General features: G+C 37.9%; 1 protein-coding gene across 1 annotated transcript in view; it reads left to right on the top strand.

Annotated features, from left to right (window-relative positions):
* The window catches only part of col4a6 (collagen, type IV, alpha 6), a 73009-nt gene that overhangs the window by 20549 nt on the left and 27348 nt on the right, over positions 1–25112 (top strand). Inside the window, exon 4 of the mRNA XM_060874686.1 lies at positions 17211–17288. Coding sequence (XP_060730669.1) covers positions 17211–17288 — 78 coding nt within the window. The remainder of the gene's footprint in view (positions 1–17210; positions 17289–25112) is intronic.

Below are 25112 nucleotides of genomic sequence, written 5' to 3'. Positions count from 1 at the left end.
ATTCACCATGAGCTACTGTTTTTGAGCAATTCTTTTGTCTCACTTCTGTTCTCACCCATATCCACTCTGTCTTTTCTCTTCTGTCTCATAAGCCTTCTTCATCACTTTTGCAGTTAGGATTTTGGGATGTGATGATGGGTGCGTATAAAGTGAGATTTAAAAGGAGGTTTCCTTCTAATCCTGCTCATTATTAACTATGCTTTTGTAGCTAATCCACTTAATAATATATGTAGAGCAGGACTAAGTGGCAGAGTTGCCATGGAAACGGTCTATCTGATCTCTTAGGAATGTCGGTGTGAGCATGTGTGTCTAAGACAAATGTGAAATAAGAGAAGAGCATATATAGCTGTATAGAAAGAGAAAACAAACACTGTACTGTAGGAAAGAAGGTAGTCCATAATTGTCTAAAGAAAATTCTGATTAGAAAGTATAGTTTATCTCAGTGACTCGAAGTTTACCTGGTCCCGTGGCTGCAAAACAAGCCCAAATCACCACCTCACCACCAGCATGTTTGACAGCTGCAATGATGAGTTTGACGTACCTTAAGGTCACATGCTCTTGGGTTACTTTGGGATTAAACACTCTGACATTGGGCATTCAGGGCTGCTCATTTCTAGAATGATTGATAACTGTCTCAAAGGCTCTCTGTTTGTAAACAATCCTTTTCATTGAAGAACTGTGAACTGTTTGGACATGGCCTTATAGAACTTCACAGATTAATGAAAATAGAACAATTGCTCTCTGAGATTATGGCTGTTGTCTGTTCTTCTTAGAATTATCTATAAACACATCTGGGTGCTATAGAACCTCAAACAGCCAAACATTCTTCCTTTATAGCGGTTGCCACATGTCTTATTAATAAACGGAACTGCTCTAGCTGTGGAAGTTAGAAGGTTGTGCTATTTAGGAATTACTACAATAGTTTACAAAGGTTGTGAGTTTTAGTGTTTGTTCATATATATAAACACACCTTATATATATGCATACAGTATATATATATATACGTATATATATATATATATACGTATATATATATATACGTATATATATATATATATACGTATATATATATATATACATATATATATACGTATATATATATATATATATATATATATATATATATATACTTCCTTTCCTTCCTCTCACACAATCTGACACTTCCTCTCTCTTATATCTGCTCTTCATCTCTCTTCATCTCTGTTTTACGTATGGTCATGCAGGTATTCACAGTGACCATACCGATTAATTTGTTTTAGTGACAGAAGCTCCACAGTGTAACAGTATGACATATACAGTATAGACTAAACATGTACAGGTGTGAAATGTGCAGTTGAAATATACATATACAAATATAGGCAATTTGTATGTACACATGTGCAATTGTGAAATGTGCAATTGAAGTAAACAGTAAACAGTATAGACAATATGTATGTATGTACTGATGTGCAAGTATGAAATGTGCAATTGAGGTATACTGTAAATACACAAATAACACACTTTTAAGCTTATTTTTTCAATCATTTATATCTAAATACAGGCTCTGGAAACATTTCCCTGTGTTCTACTCAGGGTCTCTCTTTTAAATGATCTAGTAATACTTCAGTAAACTTGTTTTCACTTCCTCCCTTTACCAAAATGTGGCTCCTAATCAGAGATTATATTGCCAAAGTGGGCTCGTTACTGAATAAACAGAAGAAAACATCTAGCAGTAAACTGGTGCTTTTGTACTGGGTCACACTTCGCTTTCTTTTTACTAACAAAAAAGTAAGAAAACACTGAAGGAGAATAAAAAACCAGGACAAACAAGTAGTAGTGTTACTGAATGTCATCCATAACTTTAATACAGATTTTGGAAACCTGCAAAAAAAAGCTGTGCAGTACAAAACATTCAGTTTAGCTCTCTGTACACATAGTTTAATGAGAATGCTATGGCTTTCACAGTCAGCAGATCTAAACCCGGATGAACACCTACGGGAGATTTTGGATCAGTGTATTAGGCAGTACTATGCACCATCATCAGCAAAACACCAGTTGAGATAATATTATTTTGGAAGAACTATGTTCATTGCTCCTGCTACAGTTCCAGAGATTTGTAGAATCTGTTCCAATGTGCATTCAATCTGTTCTGGTGGCTTCTGATTGACCACTACTTTACTAATATTCCTTATGTTTTTTTTCCCTCCTATAATTTGTCATATTAACTCATATTTGTACATGCTTCCAGTGAGTAAACCTTTGAACACTCTGGCTAATTCAATCAGCAATTCTGATTCTGTAAATTTGTAGGTTATACAGTAGCTGAGGGAAAGCATGTCCTTTTCACTCAGATGTCTGATCACCATTCTTTTATTCTGCATACCCTCTGGGAGACAAAACCACAAATGGGTACAGACACACACTGTAATCCCAAAGACCTGTACAGCAGGAATGCATGGCCTTATTGAGAACATGCAATCCTGCTGGTATAAGGAATAAAGTCTCAGAAAAAGTTTTGTCCTGATCCAGGATCAGCCGTATTGAGCCATTAGTAAAAAAAGCTCTCAGCTGATCATTTTACATTATAAAATGCCAGTGTCTACCAAAGAATGAGGGCAAAACCAGATTACAGTTGCAGACTTGATATATGCTAGCTAGGCTGATATACACCTCAGTGACATTTACTCCAGGTCATTGGATTTTAAATGGAATGATAAGTGCTTAAAACTTGAAACTCTGTGGTACCCTGTACTTAAATAATTTTTTTTGAAAATCAGCTTCTTTATCTCTGATTTGCTCGGTCATCTAGACTTTTTATTCTGTGTCACTTCAGAATTGACCCAGTGTTTTAAATCAGCTGCCTTAATAAATACTCACCAACATGTCATCCTGTTCCATTCACACATGAGCAATAGGGACACTTAACTATTCACATTTAACTCCTCCTGAGTGAAATACTTCAGAAATTTCCTGAATGTCAGAAAGGGACTAACAACTATGATGCTTAGAAGTATAGAACACTAGTTTTGACATATAATATGGTACTGATATTCGGATCTTTGTTGAGTTGGAGTCAGAATCATCCACTGACTTCACTGCATGGTCATGTAAGTCAAGTTCCTAGAGCAGATGTACCACTGTACGAAGAGAAATATGCTGGAGGGTCTGTGGTCTGGGTACTTGTGACTTGTGGTTTTGGGGGAATGATAAATAATTTGTTACTCAAGAAGGAAAAAGATACAGTGCTGAATCACTGGGATGTGCTAACTGTATATCACTCAGAAAAAATATAAACAAACAAACAAGGTGACAACAAGACAAACTAGACATTCATTATGTCCACATCCATCTCATTTTTGCTTTCTCTCCTTCTATCTCATTTCTCCTCAGGCATCTCCTTAGGTTTTTATACCTAAATGGCACACTATAGACAGGAGTACCTGAGTCTAGTCCTCAGTTGTCAGGGACTTCAGGCCTGGACCTTGTATCCATGGCCACACCAGTAAATGTAGACTATGCCGATCAACCAGGCTGTATCATTAAACCTTGACTCACCAAGAAGAGACATGTCTGCTCTTATCTGATATCCCACCAACCATGTCACTTATTGTTCCGTGTACCTACTGTACATTTCCATTAAATACTTCCTTACACTTCATGCAACTTAAAGAGATCTTTGTCAAAGCATCAAGTCAAGTCAAGTCAAGAAGCTTTTATTTATTTATTTATTTTTTATTGGTCGGTTACTCTGATGTACATAAACATACCGATACAGTCTCAAGTATACAATAAAAAAACAATCAAAAATGGACAATCAGGTGAAAAAGATAGCACATTCAGACAAACAACAAAATGTACACTGTAACACAGAAGATCAAGAGAGGTTGTTAATGTGGCACCCGAGAGGTGTCCATATCTGCCAATAATCATTAGACTTTGGTGTATGTCATAAATGAGTTTCTCAAGTGGAAGTAATATGAACATTTGAGACAACCACATTTTAACAGAAGGCTCAAGAAGCTTTTGTTGTCATTTCAAGCATATATATCTGTTGCAGTATATAGTGAAATGATACAACGTTTCTCCAGTATCGTGGTGCCACACAAAACAAAGACAGGGCTAAGGACTTAGTAAGTTAGTCCTAGCCTCATAAAGTGCAACTGTGCAACCTGGTGCAAACAGTGCAGGACAAGACAGACAAGACAGAGCGTGACAAAAGACAGTGCAAACAAAAAATTACAAGTCAATACACAAAAGACAATAAACAAGCATGATATTTCACAGCAATGATTTGCTCTTTTCTTTCTGCAGGAAGTGGTGAAGTGTGCATGTTTCTTCGTATGTGGACAGAGATTTTATCCCTAAGAATCCTATGTGGATCAAAGGCTTTTCAGCAAAATTACTTTCACACACTACATGTTTACCTCGCGAGTTTCTCTTGCTTATTCTTTAATCTCCCAAAAAGACACACAACAAATTCAGAATCTAAATTACACATTTTCATTTAAATGTGTTTATAATGACCAAGCTAGAGGATCACACAGATATTTTCAGTGATAGTTTAAGCAGATCTTTTAGGTTTATATAAACATTCACTCAAACATACACTTTACGCCTGTAAAATAAACACCTGTACACATGCTCATTCATGCAGTTATCCAATCAACCAATCCCATGGCAGCAGTGCAACTTATAAAATCATGCAAATACAGGTCAAAATCTTCAGTGAATGTTCACATTAGGCTTACTTCCTGATGCGATCCATCTCTCTTTCGCTTAATGTCGTGACCTTTTGCAACAGCTGGTAGTTTCTGATTTTCAAGCATTGATTTGCTCAGCTGTGTGTGAGAAAGGGCTGAAGAAAGAAGGGATACCAAACACACTGAAAAGAAATAATAAAAATCAGTTTCAGTGGTGGGGGGGCACGGTGGCTTAGTGGTTAGCACGTTCGCCTCACACCTCCAGGGTCGGGGTTCGATTCCCGCCTCCACCTTGTGTGTGTGGAGTTTGCATGTTCTCCCCGTGCCTCGGGGGTTTCCTCCGGGTACTCCGGTTTCCTCCCCCGGTCCAAAGACATGCATGGGTGATTGGCATCTCTGGAAAATTGTCCGTAGTGTGTGATTGTGTGAGTGAATGAGAGTGTGTGTGTGCCCTGTGATGGGTTGGCACTCCGTCCAGGGGGTATCCTGCCTTGATGCCCGATGACGCCTGAGATAGGCACAGGCTCCCCGTGACCCGAGGTAGTTCGGATAAGCGGTAGAAGATGAATGAATGAATGAATGAGTTTCAGTGGTAAAACCAAATCTCCCTTGAAGATTAATGGCATTTAATATTAATATTATGAACATACAGTACTTATTTAAACATGTTGCTGTTTAGTACTTGTGTAGCTATCTGACTTGCCAGATTGTATTGATATTCCTTGTGAGACACTACACACATTTTATTGCTATATATTCTTAAACCCTTGTAGCTTGTATCTGTAGAATATTTGCTTCATATATTTGCCAACATATAAAAGTTTTTGTGTAGTTTTTCTCAAGAAATCTAGTTATACAGACGAGTTTACAGTATATAGACTTTGTTTTTTCCCCTCCGTATACATGACACCGACGAATTCAATCAAACAGGACTTTATTTTATTCTTTTCTCTGTCAATGAAATGTAACCTCAGGATGTCTTGGAACATTGAGCTGATCCTTTTCACATGGCAGAGACAAAACAAGTCTTTGCTTCAGGTAATCTGTGTAAGCTTGCCTTTGAGAAGGAAAATTGTGACAAGTGGGGGGTGGGACAGTAATATTTGAAAAACTGACTGGCGGGATCAGCCTGACATTTTGTAATAAGGAAAGCTATGCCTGTGTAGCTCCAGGGCTCAGAAAACCTGTCTCACTTCACACAGCTCAAGGCCACGAATTTCATCTGCGATGAAACAGATTCTTTGCTACATACTCTTTTTTTTACCTAAAATTTATCTTACATGAAGACATAAGCAAAAAGCATGTTTTTCCCATTTTTTTTCTAGCTACAACTCTTCTTATTTCATACATCTGTAGATTCATTTGTTTTCATGACAGATTCTCCTCTTGATTCGAAGAGATCAGTTGTAAAAATCTGTGTGGGAGACGTACAGTAAGAAGCAAATGTTTAAATCTCCCTCATCCTTTCTGTCCTTTGGTTGCCACCATATTTCATAATTTAGCTCCGGTGTTACATCCATTCTGCCCCCATAATTCTTGCCAGGCCCTTTTAACTACAACACCTAATCGGAAAAAATCAAACTTTGGCCTTGATAAGCACGGGCTGCCAGTAATGTTAACATCAAACACACCAGTGGTTTTCAGGAGAGCTCTTTTTTTGTCTTTTGTAGTATTGCTTCCTTTTCTTCTCTCCTTTTCCTTCTCCCTCTGTACACCCCTCCTCCTTTCTCCTTCTGTCCTCCCCACCCAGCCTTGCCTCCCTATTCAGCGCCTTGGGCGTATTTCACTGGCTGTCATCAAAGGCAGACTGGCTTAATGGTGTGTAGGTAACTCTGTTGTTAGGCATTCACCCTGGCCAAGACAAAAAAAAAAGGAGAAGAGGAGTTGGTTTCCGAACAAAGGCCATGTCAGACAGGCAGATCTTTTAGCTAGACCACAGCCCTTCAGCGGCCTCATTGAAAGGGGACATTGTTCAGAGGGACACAAGGGGATAAGGACAAGGGGGAAGGGAGAGAAAGATGGATGGATGGATAGGATTTTTTTTCTTACTCTGTTTTAGGGAGTAAAGGAAGGAAGGTTAATAAAATTCAGACCAGCTAGATGAGGGGCACCTGTTCAGACAGGGAGTGTGTGTGTGTGTGTGTGTGTGTGTGTGTGTTTTACTAATCTGTTAAGATGGGCATGTTCTTATAACTTGGTAGGGACCTAAAGGGATCAGAATATCTGGCATTTTTTTATTTCTTTTTTGGTGACTGGGGTAAAGGTATAGGTAAAGGTAAAGGTAGGTCTAGGCATAGCATTAAGTGTGTGTGTGTGTGTGTGTGTGTGTGTGTGTGTGTGTGTGTGTGTGTGTGTATGTGTGTGTGTGAAGGTTTGGAATTTCTCTTGTATTTGTGAGAACACAGGAAAGGATTCCTTTTTCCTATTTTACCTCCACCCACCACATCACCCCTCCCATAGAAACACAGGCAAGTGGCAGCACGCTTTCTTCCTAGAACACACACATACAAATCTGTGTGTAAGTATCTGGGGTGGGAGCGTCTCATGTTGTCTGGACTTACTCCCTAAATTGTCGAGTTCAACTGAGAGCAGTGTGTTCTAACCACAGCTGAGTCAGCTCAGCTAACATAGGTCACCTGAAGCTGAGATGGTAAAAGGGTGTGTGTTTTTGTCCACTTGGCAAGCTCTCTGTTTGTATTAGTCTAGGAGATGAGGAATTTGTCGACTTATCCCCATGCAGGGTGAGCACACAAGCACATAAACTGGTCTTGCACCAACCCACAGTCTAAACACATACTGTATCTATAATATTTGTACACATAGTCATACTGTAATGGATGCACTGTAAATTAGTCTTTCACTCTCAAACTTTCACTCAGTATTTTACAGTAAGTCAAGTCTGAGTCCTCTGCCTGTCTCACCCCTAGCATGGTCTACCTTCCAATAACGGAAGAGTGAGACATCCTCCTTCTATTAATAGCAAATCTGGCAGCTCTGGCAACACCACGAGAGTTGGTGGTGAGAAGAAAAAGACCTGAAAATGTTCACAGAAGACAAACTACTCCAACAGCATTTAGTCAATTCTCAACCGCTACATAGGTCTTGTATTAGGTTGCAACCCTAAACTATTTTAACTTTCTAATGTTTCTATTTTACACATTTTATAAGACAAACAGTGTTGTTATGGAAAACATTAAAAAAAAGTTCAAATCAATACTACAAATCCATTCAAATATATAAGAACAAATCTCAACACTTCAATATAAAAAAATCTTTACTTTAATCTTTACTTCCAGTGCATATATATAGTATAATTTCTATACTGATTGACAGACATCCCTAGACATTTTATACCATGTCAGTTATAACATTTCCTAAAGATAGGAAAGCTTTTTATTCATGCGAAAAGTCAACATCTATTTGATAATATCTTATCACACAAAACAAAGCCTGCGGCCTTCTTATACTGTATGTGTGTGTGTGTGTGTGTGTGTGTGTGTGTGTGTGTGTTTGTGTGTGTGTTAGCTTAGCTGTTGTTTTGTCTAGATGAAAAACTTTAAAACTTTGGTGGCTTTGTAGCACCTTAAAATCTACAGTCATATTGTCATGCAATCGATACTGAACACACACAAATGAATTTCTTATAATATAGCGTATATTTGTTATTGTGAGTTTTATTTGTGTAAGTACAAAAGAAAAAATGAACATAATACAAAAAGGCTGTCAGGCAAAAAGATGGTGTTTACTGTATATGTGATATGAATGTACAGTGTTACACAAAACAGTTTCTATTATATAATTCACTTGGTCATTCATTGGCTCGCTTTGTACCACCTACGTGTAAGCAAAATATTAAACCCTTAATCCCCTGAGGTCTGTGCTGTATTCATTTATCACTGGAGTGCTGGCGAACGTGTTCCTGCAAGTTGTTTAACCCATGAGCTTCTCAGAAATGTCATTAATTTTCCCCCTCACCACAAAATTAAATTGTACTACTGGTTGGAACAAAGATTTTCAAAAAAGATGCCAATTATGTGCTGCAAAGTACTGTTGATCTACAAACATGCACAGCAAGTGAGGAATTCTTCCCAGGATCCACTATTTAGAGACTTTCTTAATAGTGAAAAAAAGTCAATAAAATAAAACACTAGACACTTTCTCTATATCTCAGGCAGTTTGTTTTCTAGATACAAAGTTAATAACCAAGTGCTTTGATGTCAGTAAAAGGGTATAATGGGTAATTATTAAACTTGGTCACCCTGTTTGTTAACGTTTTTAAAAAGTCATCTTAGGGTCAAAAGGGGCCACATGGCAACCTTAACACTGCGGATATGTGTCTCATTTGGAGGGGGGTTTAACTTCCCCCGGCTCCTCGCCTCACTTCAAACAGCGTTATTAACACTATCCTACTTAGCTCGGGTAATTACAGCCTGTAGAGGAGAAGACGCCGCTTCACCTTTCATCAACGAGATGGAACTTAAGTAGGTACTGTCCACAGCAGCAGCCTCAGCTCTTATATATCATGAGTACTCCTCAGTTTCAGCCCAGAACACACATGCTGGAGTGAATCCAAAGCAGTGAGCAAATAATTTGAAATTGTTTGATATATAAAGGGGGGCACGGTGGCTTAGCGGTTAGCACGTTCGCCTCACACCTCCAGGGTCGGGGTTTGATTCCCTCCTCCACCTTGTGTGTGTAGAGTTTGCATGTTCTCCCCATGCCTCGGGGGTTTCCTCCGGGCACTCCGGTTTCCTCCCCCGGTCCAAAGACATGCATGGTAGGTTGATTGGCATCTCTGGAAAATTGTCCCTAGTGTGTGAGTGCGTGAGTGAATGAGAGTGTGTGTGTGCCCTGCGATGGGTTGGCACTCCGTCCAGGGTGTATCCTGCCTTGATGCCCGATGACGCCTGAGATAGGCTCCCCGTGACCCGAGGTAGTTCGGATAAGCGGTAGAAGATGAATGAATGATGAATGAATGGTATATAAAATCAACTTTAGACCTGGTCAACATGTAACTGGTACAAAAATTACAAAAATTAAGCAATTATCTTCCAAGATATATAGATTATATTGAATCTAAAATGGAGAGATTTTTAAATGAAAAGTTCTGTAATTAGCAAACTGTAATGAACCAAAATTCACTAGTTATGTGAATTATTAATAACTTAAAAGTTATTTAGTGAATGCTCACATTTTAAATAAAAAATATTTTTTAATTTATAATTAAGCTTTATGCCTCAATATCCTAAAATCATAATAATTCTCATAATTCTCTTTTAATTCTAACTTCTCAAAATTTAGCTGTAAATACCTTCAAAGAAACCTTGAAATGTTTAACTTTTTCCATATACTTTCAAATCCAATATGCCAAAGTACAAAACAGCGCACAACGTGTAAATCCAACTGTAAATATTGTCATTATTCAGCACTAAATACAAACAAACAATTTTGTAATCAAACCATCTTGTATCTGTGTAAAGACTGCATATCTATACTCTTGCACTATGAGATGCTAATGAGGTATAAATGTAAACAGCCAGTATATGGGCAAAATCTGGCAGCATTTAGGATTCATTCTTCGCTAGCTTGTTGTTCCTGTTCCTGTTCCTGCATCATTAACCACACATATATGAAAATCTCAAGAGACTGACTGTTAAACCATTAAACATGGCATAATTAGTGTCAGACTTCCAACTGCGTTTGAATGCTAGAAATAAGCAAGATATTAGCTCCGAGACTACACCGAGACAGTTCAGCGCAAAGCGATTCATGCTATAAGTGCTTGAATATTTGGCCTGAAGTGTATATCTACTTTAACCAGTAGGTAAAGACAGATGAGGAAATGCCATTGGCATGTGGATTGGCACAGCTCAGGGAAGCCGTAATTATTTGTGTGGGGTGATAGAGTGCACCAAATAGTACCCAGGATCAAATAACATCCCAGTTCATATCCTTCATTCTGGTTTGTCTGTATTTTGGCATGAGCCTACAATAATAAACTTTATTCCAAACTTTATTCGTCATTCCAGATCAGTAGAATTTGATTCTGTGCATCTGTATGATAATAGATTGACTCATAGGTCTCCAGTATTGCTGTGAGTAAGTGTGGTGTATATGACTGCCCTCCTGCAAAGACAGGAAGAGAAATGGAACAGGAAGCTTGTATTCCGACACTAGTGTCTGTGAGTCTGTGATCTCCTGGTAGCAGAGCTAAAGTTAGAACATCAACATAGTCGAGAGCCCAGAATGATCCAGGATCCTTAGCTTGATTACAACGAAGTTATTGCTGATCACTTTCCTAGCTGCTGGCTCCACGTCTGTGCATGCCCTACTCTTGGAGCAGCATGGATACATTTACGAAAAATAAATTATGTATCTTTTACTGATATGGAATTAACAGTTGTTTCCTAAACACAGATTAACTGCAAGCCATGTTTATTTGATTTACTGAAAGCAATGAAACAGAATTGGCCAGAAGTAACCTAATGCACTGTACAGTACAAGCACATGCACCTACACATGCACACACACACCGAGTATTGGGCATGCCAGAGCATTAGACTGAGGTATGCAGGTGCTTGGGCTTGCCAAAGTCGAGTATGCAATGCAGTTTTAGCCGTCTCAGAGACCTAAATCCCTCTTTGAATGTTCCCTGGCTTTGTCATTTATCTGCTCTTAACATTTAACAGATGTATATATGTCACAGTAAAAGATTCATGCGTGTTCGAACAATTATTATCTGATCCTAAATGATCTGCAAAAAAAAAAGAAAATGGTTGCAACTGGGTGGAAATAATCTAACTTGTCTTGAATTAAAAATGAATCATTAAAATGATAATTAAAATGGCATTTTATCACACCATGAAATATAACAAAATTCCATGTCATTCATGTTCACTTGCTCATGTTCGCTAGTTAGCTATTCACTTGCAAAGTAGCTTTTTTCCATTAGTCAGATCACTGGCTCCTGCTGATGGTCCTCACATGGATAGCCTTAAGCTCATCATACATTTTAGATGGTATCACACAGGCACAATAAAGATGGAACCTTGAATGTCAACCTTAAAGGTTGTAATTAAGAACAGTTTACTCTCATGTCTCCAACACTGAACAGTTAATAGCTTCAATTTGATACAGTAGGCTTACAGTTACTACTTTAATGATGCTCATTTTCAAGTTCCTCTTGACACAGTTTGCACTTTTTGACGCTATAGTACAAAGTGATTGAAGAGAAACCATTTATAATTGTACCTGTGTCATCTAGAAATTCTTTGAGTCTGATTATTCTCAAGGTTTCTTCCTCTTGTCGCCTCAGGGAGGTTTTCCTTGCCGCCCACACCACAGGTTTGCTTATTATAGATTTCCGTAAAGTTGCTTTGTGACAATTTCCATTGTTCAAAGTGTTATATAAATAAAACAGAATTGAATTAACATTAACTAAGTTAGCTAGAACTATATTTTCATTGATACTTAAGAAAATACAAACCTATAAAAAATATAACATCTTATTCACATTTTCTGTGTAATGAATATTAGATAAGTTAGCTAAGAATCATATACACTTAACCTAACCCTAACCTAAACCTAACCTATCACATGTAATTGGTTAAAGATGGTTAGTCTATTATTCTGAACTGCTTTTCTGACCTGTTTCATCATAATCATTTCAACGGGATTTAACAAACATTTTTTACAGAGTTTCTTGATACTGTTTTATTGATTTTTATTATTGTTGAAGTGATTATCTGAAAATCTGAGTGCTGGCCGTCACAAGCCTTTTACTCTTGACCTTTGAATGCATTCCTCGAAAGCAGAGCTACATCTGGTTATTGGTTACATTTACACAACTTCAAATGGTTACATCTTTTAACAGTGTTTGGTTCCTTTTCTCAAACCTACAGTCCATACAGCAAAGACAAATCTTTACATTATCTCAGGATACAGGAACCGGCAACACGAGTGCTATGACTTCAGAGTATTTAGTAATAAATAATTTAGTTGAGCTTTAAATACACAAATGCACAGAGTTGCTCTGCCTATGGGTGGTCTCGTTTACAACATACCACGCACAGAGGGCCAGTGGAGGGTGGTGGAATGGGTGAGAGCTCTGGGTCAGCTTGGGGTAAACTATGGACGATGAAGTGTTTAAACACAGCTGTGACAGAGGGCCACATGCAGGAAGCAAGTCGATGGAAACAAGTGGAGTTGAAAGGCTAACCGAATGTTACCTTTTGATTGTTAGCTATAGAGAAAGGGTGGAGAAGGAGATGTGAATGCAGAAGAGAAACATACTGCATGTTTATCAGTGTCTCCTGCTTCAGCTATGTTTTATATAAAGTGTATTCCACATCTTGTGAAGGTGCTTGTACATGTGTATTCTGAGAATTTGAGCATTAAGGACTTTTGTTCATTGGATTACTTTTTTCTAATTGCAGTTAATAATGAGATTATCGTATCAGTTTGTTGCAGTTGACTGCAATTGATAGATATCTAAAATAGGAGATGTTTCAATTTCTCACACTTTCAGTTTTGCATTTTTAAACACTATGTGTCAAGGACAAATAGGCAGCTGGCCACATTGTGCATTTGCTTAGCCCTTTTGCCATAGAGGATTTTTTTTTTCATTCTGCCTGCCACTTTTCCCTCAATCCCCCTCCATTTCTTTGCCTGGTTTCTGTTCAGTTCCTCGTGGAGATGGATGACATTGATAGAGGTTAGGAGTGGAAGGGGAAGAGATGTGAGCAAGCACTTAGCAAGATAAATATTAATCAAAGACCAAAGAGAAACATGAGGTCAACATCTGTGCGTGTGTTGGGTTGTGTTTCTTCACACGCACACAACCAGGGTGAAAAGGGGTAATTTCCAGACCATACAGTGAAGGATCTGTCTTTCTTGGAAAAGTATCAGAGCAAGATCTAATGACATTCTTGTAAGATTGGTACAGCATCTGTACAATCCTATTTGTAATGTGACTGCAAGAGACAGATTTTTTTCCAGCAGTCTTTCCAGAAGGACTAGAAATGAGTACTGTAGAAATGTTTCTCAAGTCTACTATTTAATTATCTATACACATAGTCCCATAAGTAAGCAAAGGAGCAAAAGTGTCAAAGCAAAGCTTTAATTTAAAGAATTTTGACAATATCAGTTTCCTTAAAACATACTGCAAATGCCTTTAAAAATAATTATATAAAAAGTATTTGAATTTGTTCCCCCTTTTTTCGGATACATTATGGTCTGAAATCATATACATTAACCATGTGATGCTGTATTAATGTGATGCTGTATCATTAAAACTGTTAGATTCACATTTAGAATACAAAATTGGGTGATTAATCTTGTGTTACACATAAAATAAATTAGTCCTTTTCATTTACTAGTTCAGTAAAATAACTTATATACTGTATATTGAAGCTGGGTGATAATAGAATGTAGAATGACAAAAATGTGTAACAAATGGAATAACATTTTATATCAGAATATAGAGAGGTTCCTGGCAGGTAGCATTGTACAGTACACACAATTTTGGCCAAAATTAAAACATATTTTAGATTTAAACATACCAATGTTTCCTACCCATGTTAGCAAATCATCTGTGTCACGCATTTGTCGGAATCAAAATCTTAATCCTCAGAATTTCCCATGTTTCTTCACAATATTTTGGACTAATCGACACTCAAGATCAAATTATTGTAAACATTTTTATAACATGTAAGGAAGTACTGAGTGTTTAAAGCACTCTAAGAGGTAGATTACTGTTTATGTTCATTCCATAGTGAGCTTAAGCTTGTATCCAGTCCCCTATAGACAGATTTTGCCTGATGCTTGTACAAATAGGAACTGTCTCATCTTGTCTCAGTCACATATTTGCAATATGCTACAGGTAACTTACTGCTTATTATTTAAGACATATGTATTGGACATCTGTAACCATGGAACCACATTTGCTGATATAATTGAAAACATGCTTTAATAAATATAACAAAACATATTTTCAAAAACAACAATACTGTTGAATAGAGAATGTTCCAGATGCCACTTTGGCAAGTAGGATAAGGCCATTGATGTAAAGGCTTATAGTAATAGCATATACACACATATACACTCTCACGGTACACAACATGTACCTACAGGCAAAAGCAGGAGGTGGTATAGGCCTTTAGTTGTGTTTGGCAGGCTGTGGAAATTAATCTTGTCCCTTGGGGGTTTTTGTGCGCCGGGATTTCTCCTTAAGTTCCACTGTTTTTGTTCTTTTCTCAAAAGCACTTTCTCAGGAAGCCGAGTGCAAGGAATGTCAAGGTGTGGCATTATGATGATTGTGTTTTATATCTCATGTACATGAAGAAAAGCACGTGCACATATAAGATGTCCACCCTTCAACAGGTGGGTTAAACACACTGAATAGAAAGTGACAAAAGGGCCCTTGAAGGGTTAAGATCATTCAAGAAAAACTGGAGGAGTGCAGGATTGTAGAATTACCCCTCTGTCCTTTCCGACCCCTGCACTGACACCCCCCCCCTCCCCACCCCCGTACACACAAACGCACGCACACAAACACACACCCACACATACAAAGGCACACACACACACACACACACACACACACACACACACACACTTGAACGCCTTTTCTCTTGAACACTGAAGAAAAATTCAGATTCTATGAGATTCTAGTTCACCTGCCAAATATCAGCCAAGTGTTCCTCGATGCATTCTGGATTTAACCCTTCCTTCACCACACTAACCTTTATATATATTGTTGGCAATGCTGATGAATATATACACATACTGCATTAGCACTCTAGCTCTCTAAGGATACTGTTCCTGTTTTAGTGGTTTTCTAAGCAGTTGACAGTAAACTTTTCACTTTTCTCTGACTCTTTCTGTGCCTCCATCCCTTTTTTTTGGCCTGCTTCTGTCAGGCTGATTCTCACTTTACAGCAGATCAGAGAGTATGAATAAATTGGGCCATCTGTCTACCCACTTTTGCATTCATTCTCTTTCTCTCCCCTTTCTTAATTTATCCCACTGTACCTGTTTATCTGTGTCTCAGCCAAAAATGCTCTTTACATTAAAAGCCAAAATTTTGAAAGCTTTGGAGCAGCTTCCCTCACTTTCACACAAGTATACACACATAAACGCACATATCCATTTGCATAATAGCTTTTATTTGTGCTTAGTAATGTGGAGTTGAATTTCATCTGTCTTTTTCCATTCACCCAAAGGTTTAATAGCAATTTTCCCTTTCCCTCCCTTGGTCATATCATCCCATCCCACACCCTTTCATCCCTTAATCACATTGAAATGCTCCCTTGCAACCTACGACCTTTGTGCCCAGGGCAGGTCCCTGCTAAGCACCATCATACGACTGCACCTACTGTGTGAGCTCTGTTAACATTCCTGAGCCTGGACGTACCAGGCCTCTTACTGTGCAAGGGATTCCTTCTGTTCTTGTAATTCTTTCTTGATGTCACATGTAAGGACATACGCTGATTTTAGCCCCTGATTCAATCGCTCTTGCTCTTATTAACCACATACACTGATTGTAATTGACTGACGTTAACTAGAGTATAACCGGTGTTACTGATTTGCTGCATAACCTGGCTAATTATTGAACATGTGCTTGTACAGAAGCTAATTATTTTCTTAAACTCCCATTATCCGTTTGACAGGTAGAGACTTTACCCATTCTTCAATCTTATAACTAAACATTGTTCCTATTAGTATCCTATTAGTATAACTACAATGATTAACTACCCTAGAGCTACTAAATAATATGCTTTTAAAATAAATGCATGACTAATTATCTGGAATTTGAGGAGTAAAGTGTTTCTGGTGTCTAAAAATATTTGTGCAGACCTGAATGTCAGGAACTGTAAACTGGGCTGTTCAGTGGATGTGTTTTTTGTACACAAGGAGTGTAATTAGTGATTGATAATTAGTATTATTGGAATCTTAGCATGGCCCATCACACAAAAAGCCTCATGAATCAGGGAATGCATGGTGTGGACATTCAGCTGGTTGCTCTTAGTTATTTAGGTAAAAAAGTTTAAAACATACTGAGGTTATGGTTATAGTAGGTTATAGCCTGAGGTTATGGCCATGTAAATTATCTCCACTGACACCACAAGCAGGTTCTACAGTCAGGATCATAGGCTAGCTAGTTTATTTTATAAATCATATTTCAAATTCAAATTTTATAAATAAAAAATTATCCAACTTTGGAGTTTTGGGTCAGACATGATTTTATGATAGGACATCAGTAATCAGGAGTTCTTTCTCTTCTGAAAAAGGACTTTTTTATTATGCTACTTAAGAATTAGCTAGCATTATAAATCGTTTTTTTTTCCCACATCAGGTCTATGACATAAATTCTCCATATAAAATGGTGTGTTTATTTGTTGTTACGTTACCCAGGTGTATATAAATTTCAGAGCAGGTTCTGTTACCTTTCTATTCACATACATTTGTGCTTGAATAAGACTCTGTTGGGGATTGAAATTCATTTCTTCTTCTTTGTGTGTATCTTTCCAGGGATCAGAGTCAAATGAGCCATGTGCAGGGCGTGACTGTACTGGAAAATGTCCCTGTCCTCCGATAAAAGGTAGCAGGGTAAGTACACACTTTGGATATGGTAAAGTATCATATGAGACAAATTAATACATATTCTTATACATATAATACATATTCGAATGTCTGTTCAGCTACCAGTAAGGATGTTGGAATCAGTTGTTGTGATCTAAGTACATTAAAAAACAATAACAATAAAAAATATGCATTGTGGCACACAAACACTCACAGACACTTTACATTACTTTATATGACAAATTATTGTAAGCTCAGTGTAATTCCTCTGATCGATTTCAGCTTAAATGACTAGAAAATGGCTAGACAGCTCACTGGCCTTCAGGTTGGCTTATCCTTTTTTGTGAAACTGAACGCTAAAAGCAAGAGTATATGTTCAGTACTTTTCATTGTTTAAACAATCAATCTAACAGGACACACCTGAGTAACAAGAAACATCTCTCAGTCGCCAGCGTTCCAATATTTTCTCTCGCCTCAAAAATGGGTGGTCTGATACAAAAAGTGCTACGCTGTATATCGTTTAACAGATCTACACTTAAATACCAGGAAGTAAAAGCTAAAAACAGTCGAAACTCCCTTCTCATCCATCTTTTGATCTCAAAGCCATATGTCTTCCTTAGACAGCAAAAACAAATGGACTGTCCTTGCGGTTCCAGTAATTACAGAGAGGACTGTAATCAATGTTATTCACAACATCTGTCAGTGATTTCAATGTTATGGCTGATCAGTGGATACACACAGTTCAATAAACCCAGTTTCAGTGCCAGAGTCTTGCCTATATATACAGTTGGTTGCAGCAAGTTTGTATGAGCGCATATTATTGACATGTTTAAGTAGTGGCAGCTGTTGCCAGCACTGGTGGTCCTAAACAGGTGAGTAAAAGTCATAAATGAACTCTCTGCCACACCTCTTTTTTTCTCCAAATCCCTAAAACTAAAAACTATAATAAAAGCATTGTTAAAGAAAGCACCACAGTTCTTTGGTGTGTGTTATATAAATGCATAGTTCAATGCTACTCTAAAGCTTCAGTTAAAAATGAGATGGTATGTATACGCTTATGTTTCATAGGAGAATACAGTATCTAACTCATCAAATTTGAAACTAGTGAAGGAGTACTGTCTTCCTCATCCTCACTTTTGTTCTGAACCTTTCTTTATTGAGCCAGAGAGTGCTTGTAGAATAATGCATGACTCATGGCAGATTTACTGTATGTTTTGAAATTGATTTGCTCCATGCAGTTCATTAGCAAATCTTCGTGCCATCTGCATACCAGACATTGTTCTCAGGTCAGACCTGTCGTTCCATTCACGCCTACCAGTTGAAAGACAGATTTTATTGGAATCAGAACATGCACGAATCTCACCATCCACTTATAATCATCTATTTATGATGTTGTTTATAGCTTCTCAGGGCCAATAATATGCATCACTGTGTGATAAGTATAGTGTTTTCTATTGGAGACCTTATACAACTACATTTTTGAACCAAGAATACGGTCGCTGTTATGACATGACTGGACCACCTAGATTTAAGTCTGAACTTCTCAGGATGTTGCTGTCTCTAATTCAAATTATAATCAACCATGTCCAGTCTGTCTAAGCCAATGTTAAATTAAATCTGAATTCGGGAAACTCTACAAACAAATCATTTTGTAAAATTTGAAAGTATGATAAACAATGTCTGTGTTAATGTCACAAAAACCTGAACTACCTAATAACTCATTCTTAGTTCAGCTTCAGTGCTAAAGTTTAAGAACATTATTTAGAGGAGGTGAATGTTATTTGGAGGTAATGTACAGTCATGTTAAGGGCAGTGTAAACTGGATGTGTAAAGTGGTGGATGTGTAAAGTCTTTTAAACTGTCTGGTGCAGTATGAAGTGTAAGTACAGGCTATGGGCAGACATGTCTAATTGTTGTTTAACATCAGATCACTCATGGAAGAAGCCTTAAGTAGAGTCTTGGTACACACAGACACACATTTATAGAAACACATAAGTACACATACACTTCTTTTGCTTCTTCTTTAGTAAAGCCATTTACATATATTGTACACTCATCAATCACATGTCCTCTCTCTGGCCAGTAACTGATAAATCATGTACAGACACTGGCTTACACACAGACATACACTTATCAGGTTTTCTCAGGATAGAGTTAAAATCATCAACCTGCAAACCAGCAGTAGGTGAGGAGTAGAGAAGAGAAGAGAGAGAGAAAGAATGACAGAGAGACAGAGTTGGGGGGGTTGGGATTGGGGGGGGGGGGTTTGTTGGTATGTATGGACTAAATGAAATACAGACTATTACCCCTGACATTTATTGCATGATAGCAACTCCTGCCTAAAGCATTTTTTTTTTCTTTCTTTTTTTTTTGTGGACACAAACATGTGTCCATTAATCTCATCTAATACTCCCGCAAGACAAGCCTGGTCATGACAAACATGCTTGAAAGTGTGCACACTGCTTGAACAGCCTTCCAAAATAAACAAATGGTCATATTGGACTCATTTTGGCCAGTAAGATCAATTTCCACTGAGGTCAAAGGTGACAGGAGGCTGACAGCATGGTTTGTGTTAGGGCACACACAAAAAATAACTTAATCTTTCATGTGTCACAGAGAAGTTTGGGAGAACATATGGAGGGCTTCAGAACCACATGAGTCTCCTCTGTCCTCTGTCACTATGAGACATTTCTAAGAATTCAATAAACATTTTTCCTTGATTTAAAGATATATGAATAATGCCTGCATTAGGCCTTGCCTCTGTCATCACTGCCAAAGCTTTTGAACAATCTAGTACACTAGAGTGTCAGGCTTAAACTGGCAAGTCATGGGATGCTAAACAGATGTCTATTACGTTTCTTTGAATAATACTGTAATAGACAAATGATTTGTGGGTCTGAGTGTAAGAGGTTGCTGAGAAATGCACAGCTTTTATTTGTTGACCTACTGAACAATTCATTGGTCACTAGAGTGTAGAAAGCTTTTAGATGTAACCCCCTGTTGTTTGCAAGCTTGTATAATGGGCAGAACAGGGCCATGCTCTCCATCATCAGGAGAGTGTGTCTTTGGATTTTGAGCTGAGGATTTTGATCGGATAGGGCTTCAGTGTGCCTCTTGTTTCCCCCTGTCTCTTGCTTCTTGCTTCTGATTAATAGAAAATCGATTTTGTGAATATAAAGTGTGCTGAACTTTTCTTTATAATTTCCTTATATTCTTATCCATTTTCACTACTGACCATTTCCACCTACACTATTCCATACCTGGGATTACAGAAGAGTCAAGCAACAGTTGATAGACCTATTTTATCTTTGAGAGCTTTGAGGTCATGTTTCTTTCTGAAAATGACCAGCGACAATAGTCAAAAAGTTAGAGTAAGCAAACAATTGTAAAATGTCTGTGTGCGTGCAGAAGACTAACCACATACTAATGAAGTCTACAGTGAAGTCTTTTCTACTTTTCTTTCATGTTCTTTTTTTTTGGTTTTATGAAGCCTGTTTTCCTCTTTAACTAAAAAAGCATGCTACACAACATAAACAAGTCTGATGTATGGGCTAATGCACTATGTTGATGCAGATAGAGAGAGGGATCACAGAAAAGCCTTCAGGTCATTACAAAGCCTTTACAGTACATGCATACTAATATTGTGTAAATCCAACCAAGCTGGTATTGATGATTGATGTCCTAGTCATTACAGAAATCTGACATTTAGAGATCATTTTTTCTGTGCGTTTGTACTGTGAGGTCCTGCTTTCAATCATCATTCAGATTCTCCTTTTCAATAGTATTCCAAAATGAGGAAAGGTGTTCACCAAAAATGAGGTATTTCTGAGGTACACAAAAGCAAACAGTAAAAATAGAGCTTGTGCAATTTGTTGTAAGAGACAATAAGAACAAGTGCAGAACTTAGCAACCTAAGAGATAAGTATGACTACCTAGAATATGTAATAAAATAAGCAGGGCTTTCAAGTTTTGAAGACAGGCAAGAGTGACATCTCCAACCCCACAGCCCTGAAAACACTGGGGGTGTTGTGCTTGGATCACTGAGATGAGATCATTTAACCAAATACAAAGTATTTATTCAATTTCCATTTATTAATTTGTGTGTGTGTGTGTGAGAGAGAGAGAGAGAGAGAGAGAGAGAGATTATGTCTGGTGTTGTTTATTGTAAGTGTTTGTTGCCTTTTTTGGACTCCTTTATCATTTGTAATGTTGCTCCAATTTAAAACAGTTCGGCTCAAGCCCAGCCATTTTTAGTGTCATGATTGAGGACAATGTCCTGTCCAGCTGTTTCATGTTGAGGTTTTGTTCAAACCGACCATCAAAAATACCCTCTGGGCATCAGCATTAGAATGTGGAAGCACTAAAACCAAGGCTGCAATCTTTGATAGCCTCCCAAATTGGTTCAATCTAGTCACCTTTGAAAAAAGGAACCAGGGGCCTCTATTACTCAGATGTTTTCTGGCACCATCTCAGGGCCCCCGGTTTGAGAACCACTGGCCTAGACCACTTGTTCTGAGCAGGTGTTGTCAGTGAACAGGCTGTAAAACTGTTGGCTAAGTTACAGACACTCATGAAAAACTCATGCTGATTATCTGGGAAACCTTCTTTAACAGCAGGTAAAATGTCATTGTTTGTGTCAAACAAGTTGTGAATTTGTTGTAACATTAAACCAGGAGATCATAACTTACTCTGTGCTCAAAATGATGCTCGCAGCTCCAGTGGTTTTCTCTTTCGATGATGATGCTGAACAATTCCAGGATTTGCTTTTTTTTCATTGGTTGTTGCGTTAAATCTTACCCAGATACAATAGTGCTATTTTCTGATTGGCTATTGTGTTGCCTCTTTTTTTGATGGCTGATAAGTGTCAGGCTCGACTAAGAACTCCAGGGGAGACGCGCTTGATTCCTGCTCGGTTCCATAGAGACAGCAGTGCTGACAGATACATTTTGGGCACTGCGGCATATTAAATATATGATGAATAGTAAGTTTTTCTACGTGAGAAATACAATGTGAGGCGGGAGAGCGTGACAAAAGACCCAAATGCGTGACTGTCACACTCAATGCGTGACACTTGAGAGCCATGAATAAGCCAGATACACAGATGTAGTCTGCTTTAGTATCACATTCTTGAACAGACGTTGGATAGACATTTAGCTACTATGTCGTCTATGGTTACTCTGGTTACTCTTCCAAACTACTAATCATCTATTACGAACATGCAACAAACTGTTAAAAGAATGGTTTATTTATTATAAACATCGTAGTTACAAACTTGTGAAGGCAGTCATTTTGTGGCAGATGGTTACACAGTTTCTCAGTTTCGGAAAGAGACACAACACTGCCACACACTGGACACTGACGGATTTTCAATTGTCCTAAGGATAAAGTGAAGGTATGAGACAAGAACATTAGCTTTAAATAGCAATAATTTACACATTTGATACTAATGCGGTTTGCAAATAGAGCTACTGTGTGTGCTCATCCTAAATGCACATAATGGATAAATTGTATAATTTGCAGTCAGTTCACTTAATATATTACTTCTGTCTACCTACTGTGATGTGAAGGATTGCTAATGTCTTGTGAATGTCTAATGTATTTCATAGAGGTAGTCAGCAAATTCCATGAAAAAATCTAGTCAAATTTAACCCACACAAGTGTACGTATGATGATTTATTTATCGCTCATAATTATGTATACTCCGGTGAATGCATACTAATTAAATCTGATGAGGACAACATTGACATTTTTGGATCTCATTTATATCGTAATTTACTGTTTTCAACAGTTGTTGAAACTGTAATTATTAATTAAGTACTTAAATGTTTTTCAGTGAGAGGACAGTGATGGTTTATAGAAAAGACATGATAGATGACCAATTCTCAGTGGCACAGTGAATGAGCTCTCTGTGGGAAAACCTTGAAAAGATGTGATTATTCCATTAATTCAAGCTGAATAATTTTAAGAACAAGCTTGCTGACACACACACACACACACACACACATACATACACATATACACAAAACACACAGATGTCGAATTTATTTACAAAACACACATAGGAATCCAGATCTCTAACCTAAACACAGCTAGACTCTCTGCTCTTCCCACACACAGGTGTGAAATAGCTATCTACATGTTGTTTTGGATCAATTTGCTATTTTAGATGACTTACTTTCATCTGCTTTAAAGCTATCCTTGTAGTGAGCATGTGTGCTAAAGTAGGCTATGGCACTTGGAGTGAAATGCTAAGCATGAAGACTCAATTCAGTACAGTCACACAGATGAGAAGTTCACTCTGTCTGTACCTTTAGCTATAGGATTTGTGATGTGATGTTTCTAAATCCTGCTAGTATCACTATGAAGGTATGTTTGCTGTGTTGCTCGGATTTACCTGTGCAGTATTATAACGGTATTATGATCAGACGGGACACTGGATGTTTTTTTTGCTACTTGTGCTTCAGTCAGCCAGAAACTGACTTATCAAAGACAAAGCCAATCACACCCTGATTAACTGTGCTGTCATGTGGCACTGAATGCTTCCTTGCATCGTGCCCATCTCTGCTCCCTATGAGCACATGGCTTGACAGTTCAAATCATTCCATGGGCCTCGTTGCCTAAGAACAATGGGTCTCACCAAATCCTCGGACCAGCCAGATTAAGTTGTATGATCTGGAGAGAATCTGTCTGCTCATGGATTCTCTTGGTCTGTACTGGCAGGAAGTAAAGTGCATGTTAGGTAACCAGGTTGGTAAGGCCAGTGGCTTAAGCAGACAGAATGGATTCTATTGTGTGCATTGTGAGGAGGAGGATTTGCCCCACAAATGAGGCAGTCTGGTGCAAAATAATGTGGCTGGATTTTTTTATCTTGTCTGCAAGCATTTGGCACATATTTATAAATGCGAGTCAATGCTTGAACCATTTATGGGTAGGCATCCGCATAAGGGTTATCACAAAATATTTCAGAGTATACCCAAGTGCACTTTAGTGTTAAATGTGTGAAATGAGTAAGCTAGTGTTTCAGCTATACCCAGACGTTAACAATTAGGTTTTCTTGCAAAGAATTTAGTCTGAAGGTTGCTTTCTGAAGATTTTCTCTGCAGTGTTTAGTATCCCTAGGTTGAGACTCTTCTGACATGACGTGACCTAAAATAAAAATAAAAATAAATCATCTTGGCCTCATATTGGTCTCAATTAACTACACTTATGGATTTCCTTAACTGCTGAGTTTTTCTGTGAGTGAATGCTACAAGAAATATATACTTATGGGTCATAAATAATGCTGGGGTATGTCTCCACCTGAAGCTTTAACATTAACTCTTGACTGACAGTTTTCTTCTACCTGATGATTAAATAGGACAAACTGGATAACCAGTGGTTCATCAGTGTGTTCATTACTGTCACTAAGAGGATTTGCTTAAATGGGTACAAATATACTAGAAGCAAACATATCACAGTACACTGAATTTGGATATGAACATACTGTATAACTGTGAGTTAAATTGTTGGCGGAGCTCAGTGTATTTGTCTGATTTCTGCTGTACGTGAAAAAAACTGTAAATTAGATGGAATTGTAGCCACCAATTCCTCCCCCATGCCCCGTCTCCCCCATCTTCTAAACCTCAAATAACCTGCATGTAGATGTTTCCAACAGTTACACAACACTAAATCTGTAAGAATAGATTTCTCACATTTTCTAATTTAACCATAAAGTGAAGCATTATAGTATGCTTGCCATTGTAGTTCATGGTATATTTTGGAAGACATCAGTATGTCTACCAGTTCCACACACCAGGAAGCAGTAAAATGATCTTGTCCTCCATCTTGTGACATGGTGTTATTTCCCATTGC

Source organism: Tachysurus vachellii, chromosome 7, assembly GCF_030014155.1.
Source record: "Tachysurus vachellii isolate PV-2020 chromosome 7, HZAU_Pvac_v1, whole genome shotgun sequence".
Lineage (NCBI taxonomy): Eukaryota > Metazoa > Chordata > Actinopteri > Siluriformes > Bagridae > Tachysurus > Tachysurus vachellii.
This window is presented reverse-complemented; position numbering and strand designations above follow the sequence as displayed.